This window comes from Marmota marmota, unplaced genomic scaffold (genome assembly GCF_001458135.2).
Source record: "Marmota marmota marmota unplaced genomic scaffold, marMar, whole genome shotgun sequence".
Taxonomy (NCBI): domain Eukaryota; kingdom Metazoa; phylum Chordata; class Mammalia; order Rodentia; family Sciuridae; genus Marmota; species Marmota marmota.
Genome location: NW_026000016.1, coordinates 34,641,341 through 34,647,894, shown reverse-complemented (window position 1 = coordinate 34,647,894; position 6,554 = coordinate 34,641,341). Strand labels below are relative to the sequence as shown.

The window sequence follows — 6,554 nt, the reverse complement described above, 5'->3', positions numbered from 1 at the left end:
GTCATATGTTTTAATGTTTTTGAAGGAATTTATTTGTGTCCTTTGACCCAGGAATTCCATATGTTGAAATAAACCTCACGGAAGTAACTTGACAAATTACAAAGTAATTTATAGGAAGATATTCATAATGCTCACATTTATAGTTCCAAGCAATGGAAATACCCAAATGCCCCAAACAGAAGACTAGCTACACAAGCAGGTGTATGGTATAGTGTCACTCATATAAGATAGGGCCCCGTGGAGCTGTTTAAGTGACAGCCATTTTTCTAATATGTGAAAATGTTATGTGAAAAAAATGTTGCCTACAAAAATTGAAATATAAACTAGATCATCTACACTGGTTGTATCTATGTATGTCCATGGACGATGGGGACATTTGGACTGATTTAAATCATTTATTATTTAATATTCTTTTGAATTTTTATCTGCAAGAAGTTATTCCAATTCCTGTTTTTTTTTTTTTGTTTTTGTTTGTTTTTTTAAGGAAGGGATTGCAGTGCTCTTGTCATGATGCTGTGACTTTTCCAAGGTTTTGCGAACAGGCATGACATTGCTGGGGAAGGTGGCAAGCTTGCTGAGAGCCAGGCTTTGTGATGTATCCACCGCTCTTTGCACAGATGGGAAGAGATTTTACTAACTCGTCCTGTAAGAGCTGGGCTCTTTGTTTCCCCTTCACAGTTTCTCCCTTACTTTCTAGGAAGATCAACCTATCTACTTGGCAGTGAAGGGGGTGGTGTTTGATGTCACTTCTGGAAAGGGTAAGTGGTTTGGCATTTTAAGTCTTTATTTTGGGGGATCTCAGGAGTCAGAGTGGGTACCTGGAGGTGTGAGGAAAGGAAGACAATGTTGGGAAAGTTCTTTTCCTTGCATCTTAAATGACCAGAATTGAGTTAATCTTTGTCAGAGTTTTACATCAACAGATTTTTTTTCCTGTTAACGTCATGCTCCTACTCAGAAGCCTCCCATGGCTTCCCATTGCTGATAGAATCAGATTCAAACTTGATGGTTGACTCTAAATGAAGCAGTGAGAAAAATATTCCTTAGCAAGGAGTTGGCATCGTAGAACATTTTTATGCCACTTAATAACGGTTTCCCTACTTGTAACTACAAATGATATCATGGAAGTAGTTTTGTAATGGTTCATCTTTTGATTAATTCCAAAACTGATGACCAGACGTAGACTCGGCATCCACCAATATTTAAGGAGGCCAGATATTTTTTCTTGTTTGCATTTGTAATATTTTTAGAGGACTAATTTCATTTTGCATTTCCCCCCAAGTCACCTCTCAGCTCATGTGCATGATTTGTTCCATGTTTGAATTAATGAAATCCCACCTGCTGGCAGGGAGCGGCTGCTGGACTTTCCGTCTTCGGTAGCTTTGTCTGTCTGCGGGCTTGCAGCCTTTCTTTGCACTGGGGACCTCAGAAGCCTCCATGTGCAGGCTCCTGGCTGTGCTGCCTGCACACCCACACTCTTCCTTCCTCCCTACTACAGAGTTTTATGGACGAGGAGCCCCCTACAATGCCTTGACTGGGAAGGACTCCACCAGAGGAGTGGCCAAGATGTCTCTGGATCCTGCAGACCTCACCCATGATATCGTAAACCAGATTATGGGATTTTGACAAAATGCCTCATACCCTCAGCCATGTTTTGTTTTGTTTTTTTTTTCAAACCCCGAGGGCAATAGCAGAACTTTTAAATTTAGCCTATTTACCCTCTAGTCCACTTGGTGTGGTATTCAATCACTTTCTTAAGTAGATTATCTTACTGTGTCACATCTACTCAGAAACCTCCCAAGATCAGGTCCAAACGCCTGTGAACTTGTGATCTAACTCAGTGATCTTCATAGTTTGGCCCCAGCCTCCCTTGGCAGCCTGATCTCTCTCACAGTTCACACTCACCACATCCCAGCCTCTTTCAGGTTTGCTGTTCATCTCTGAGACCTGCCCCACTGCCAACAACTCTAGGTAGCTTAGTGAATGAACTGGACCGAGAAGCAAGGTCTCCCTCTATGCTCCTATTTCTGTGAAGGAGAATATAGCATTTAAAAAAAAAATTGATCCCCATAATAAGGCTGTTATTTGCCCCAGATGTGCTTAATATCAAATCAACATTGAGATGAAATCCAATTTTTGAGCTGCAAGAAATTAAGAAAAGGGGAAATATGTTAGTTGGCTTTGGGTTATTGAAACAAAGCACCTGAGATAATTAACTTATAAAGAAAAGAGGTTTATTTCAACTCATAGTTTTAGAGGTTTCAGTCCATGATCAACTGACCCCATTGCTTTTGAGTCTGTAATGAGGCAGAACATGATGACAGGAGCATGGGGCAGAGCAAAACCATTTACCTCATGGCCAGGAAGCAAAAGACAAAGAAAAGGAAGCTGGGATCCCACAATCCCTTTCAAGGTCATGCCCCCAGTGACCTCCCATTAGGCCCCACCTCTTAAAGGTTCTACCATTTCCCAATAGTATCACCCCAGAGACCAAGACTTTGACACATGGACCTTTTGTAAAGAGAGATTCTAGATCCAAACTTTAGCAGCAAACATACATAAATGTATAGCAGGAGGAGTAGAGAGGGCAGTAAGAGGAATCAGGACAGAGAAAGTAGACACAGGCTGTACCAAAGCACACCCCACCCAGGATGGTGTTCTCTACAGGGTCTTTAATTCCCACATCAAACAGCAAAAAATGGTGAAGCCATTGCTCTCCCCATACCATAACCCATCCCCACACACTATGTGGCTCGTCGAGATATTTTTTCTCTTGAATGTGGGTCTCAGGAACGCTGTGAGACAGGGTTGGAGAAAGACCAACACCAAACACGATTCACTCATGCTCACCCCTGTGTTTCTTTCTCCCCAAGACGGGCCTCACAGCCAAGGAGCTGGAATCCCTGGACGACGTGTTCACCAGGGTGTACAAGGCCAAATACCCCATCGTTGGCTACACAGCCCGGAGAATTCTCAATGAGGACGGTAGCCCCAACCTGGACTTCAAGCCTGAAGATCAGCCCCATTTTGACATAAAGGATGAGTTCTGATGTTCCACCTGCAGGAGGAGGTTCTTGGAAGAGTGAGCTGGGGAACAGGTGCTCACTCTCCTACAAAATAGGCTGCCTGAAGCCTCTGAGTCACCTGGATCTGAATAAAGCAGAAATGAACTTGGAAGAATGAATGCTTTTTATTGTCCTTGGTCCCGTGTTGCCTGCCTGGGTATTCCTGCGTGCACATCAGTGAGGGTGCTAATAATAGCCCTAGGGGGAGGCCTCCTGCCTATCCACATTGGCCCTCTCAACAGTGAATAAGAGGTGACCTTTATTTCTTCTTTATACTTTTCTATATTGGCCAAATTTTCTTCTGTGACCATGTTTACTTTATAATAAGAGAAAAAATAAACTTCATATTGTTGGAAAAAGAGAATTCTTATCACCTCCTAGGAGCCTTGTCACACTTGTGGGTTGGGTAGGTTTGTTCTGCCTGTCCATAGTTAGTAGTCCGGTTTCTTGTGCCCCTACCTGTGTAGGTGCCAGGCAAAAGGGGCCATGCAAGCAGTGTGTCAGGAACGGAGAGGGATTAGTTGAAAAGGTGGGCTATGGGGAAGGAGGCGAGCACCCGACCAGCTGCAGCCCCATTTACAATTGGAGAATGGTAAGGAGAGCCAGAATCCAGCCTGGTGGAGCCTGGTGGGTGGTCATTCCAAGAATGGTTACACACTTTCCTTATGAGGCCAGATTTCAGGACAAAATCCCCCTTGAAGGGTAGATATATTTCCTCTGGGGAATAGTAGGCAATGTCTGGAGACATTTTTCTATTTTTGGTTGTCACAACAACTGCAGGGTGCTACTGACATCTAGAGACCAGGGATGCCACTAAACATCCTATAATGCACAGGATAGCCCCTTGTTTAGTCAGCTTTTGCATTGCCGTGACCAGAATAGCCAATAAGAACAGCTTAGAGAAGGAATACTTTATTTAGAGCTCACGGTTTCAGAGGTCTCAGTCCATGGATGGCTGACTCCATTGCTCTGTGCCCAAGATGAGGTAGCACACTACAGGGGAAGGGCACAGCAGAGGAAGCTGCTCAGCTCATGATGGGGTCAGGAGGAAGGGGGTGCAGGGAAGGGGTTAAGGGAAGATGCACCTTTTCAGGGCAAACACCCAATGACTCAACTCCAGGCAACCCCACTTGTCCAACCCCACATAAGCCCATTTAAACTAGGATGGACTGGGTGATGGCTCTCACAATCCAATCATTTCACACTCCTGCATTAATATAGGAGTTTTAGGGGGACATCTTATATCTACCCATTAATACCCCTCTACTACAAAGAATTATCTAGTTCAAAGTATCAGGCTAAGGCTGAGAAACCCTGTTTGGCTGATCCCAGAAACTTTTACAGTAGAGATGAATTTCTTTGATATAACGCTTTGTTATCAATGTAAATAGCAACTGCCTCTGGGTGCCCCTATAATCCCAGCGGCTCAGGAGGCTGAGGTAGGAGGATCTTGAGTTCAAAACCAGCCTCAGCAAAAGCAAGGCACTAAGCAATTCAGTGAGACCTCATCTCTAAATAAAATACAAAATAGGGCTGGGCATGTGGCTCAGTGGCTGAGTGCCCCTAAATTCAATCCTTGGCACCCCCCTCCCCAATTAAATAAATAAATAGCAACTGCCCCTCAAAAGGATTTTTACGTGAAGCAGAAGAATGTCCAAAATGTTAATTCCTGGGGCCCACCCCCAGGGCTTATAATTCCATGTTTCTAAAACATGGCCTAGGAACTACATTCCTAATAAGCATCTCAGGAGATTGTGATATCAAGGGGCCCAAATACATTTTGAGAGACAACTGCCTCATGACTTTCTAGTCACCTCTTGGGGAAATGTCTCAGATCTACTCTGAAGACCAACGCTGACCTTTGCTGTCCTCATGAGTATGATACAGGACGCGGGAGTCTAATGGCAAACTTCTGGGTCTCACTCAAGAAGTTGGACACTTGACGGCCCCAAAGAGAAATGGACCTGGAACTTAGCAGACAGGATTCTAGCCTGGAATTCTCAAAGCCAATCATGCAGCCAAGGTGGTCTGTACCAGGACATTTTGCCCCTGTTGATGTACGAGCCTTTGGGAACACCTGAGAGATGAGTTCTTATGTGTCCACTGCTTCCCGCATCAGCATGCAATGGAGGGGGGCTGGAATTCCACTCTTTAGACCCCAGTCTCTTTGGTAGGTCAAAGTCTTCAAATTCAGGCCGGAACTTTCCAGAATTGCTCTTTTCCCCATTTCCCTCCCTCAACCCTGACTGCACCAAAGCATAGTTTTTCCTCCTGGCTTCGAACTTATTACTTCTTCCAGGACAACTCTGCCTGGTTCCCTGGCCTGCACTTCAAAGGCTGCCTCCTACAGCCAGCAGGAGAAACTATGAATATGATTATGTCTCTCTATTATTTAGAGATTCTGGACCAGATTGTGCCAGGATGGTGTGTACAAAACTCTGGGCAGCCTGCACATGTTCCAGAGAGGTGGATGTAGCCCCAGGGGAGGGGCATATGCTGGCATGTGAATTTGTATCACTGGCACAGATCCCTGGAAGTCCCAAACTGTGGGGAGCAGTGTCTTGGCTCAGGATCTCTGACTGTCTTGCAGCAGGAGCATGTGCCTGCTCTGGGAACTTCCTGTGCAAAGGTGCAAGACAAGATTGCCCAGTTGCTAAGCTGGGGAGGTAGCTCAGTGGTAGAGTGGTCGCCTAGCACATGCTTGGCCCTGGGTTTGATCTTCAGCACCACATAAAAATAAACAGAATAAGGATATTCTGTCCAATTATAACTAAAAAATAAATATAAAAAAGAAATCTTTTTTTTGAAANACTTCCTAATGGCTGCCAATCTTACTGGAGTGAGATGGTATCTTAGGGTGGTTTTGATTTGCATTTCTCTGACAGCTAGAGATGTTGAGCATTTTTTCATGTACTTGTTGATTGACTGTATGTCCTCCTCTGAGAAGTGTCTGTTCAATTCCTTGGCCCATTTGTTGATTGGGTTGTTTGTTGTCTTATTGTCTAATTTTTTGAGTTCTTTGTATACTCCACATAAAAATAAACAGAATAAGGATATTCTGTCCAATTATAACTAAAAAATAAATATAAAAAAGAAATCTTAAAAAAAAAAAAAAAGATTGCCCAGTTGCTGTGGGGACGCTCTTCTTAAAGAGGTTTTGTACAAGGTACAGGACCATCCATCTTGTCCCTGAGTTCAGACACCAGCTACCAGGGGTAGAGATTTATAAGGACAAAAAGATAATTATAATTAGTCTTTGTCCTTCAGCCTACCTGCTTTGAAGAAACTTCCTCACCAAAAAAAAAAAAAAAAACCCTTTTGATGATAAAACCTATATAATAAACATGCTGAGCCAGCTCTGGGTCACTGTTTCACCACCAGAGAATGGTGTCCCACCTGCTCCCAGATTTCCCCTCTGTGAGTCTGTCTGTCTTTTCCAATCTCCCATCGCCCTTCACTGGGTTCTGAATTCATGGCTGTGCAGGTTGCAGC

The 6,554-nt window shown here is 43.9% G+C and overlaps 1 protein-coding gene across 1 annotated transcript; it reads left to right on the top strand.

The window, feature by feature from the left end:
* Positions 1 to 544: 544 nt before the first annotated feature.
* Nenf (neudesin neurotrophic factor) lies at positions 545 to 3,174 on the top strand. The gene is made up of 4 exons (XM_048809790.1): positions 545 to 562; positions 698 to 758; positions 1,496 to 1,599; positions 2,871 to 3,174. Exons 1-4 carry the CDS (start codon positions 545 to 547, stop codon positions 3,045 to 3,047), a joined length of 360 nt encoding a protein of 119 aa, XP_048665747.1. The 3' UTR covers positions 3,048 to 3,174.
* Positions 3,175 to 6,554: the final 3,380 nt, after the last annotated feature.

What these genes read in the sequence shown, in the direction of transcription:
- Nenf (XM_048809790.1), top strand. An exon ending in TGATGTCACTTCTGGAAAGG is followed by an intron (nt 759 to 1,495) that starts GTAAGTGGTTTG and finishes TCCCTACTACAG; the next exon opens with AGTTTTATGGACGAGGAGCC. An exon ending in CAGACCTCACCCATGATATC is followed by an intron (nt 1,600 to 2,870) that starts GTAAACCAGATT and finishes TTTCTCCCCAAG; the next exon opens with ACGGGCCTCACAGCCAAGGA.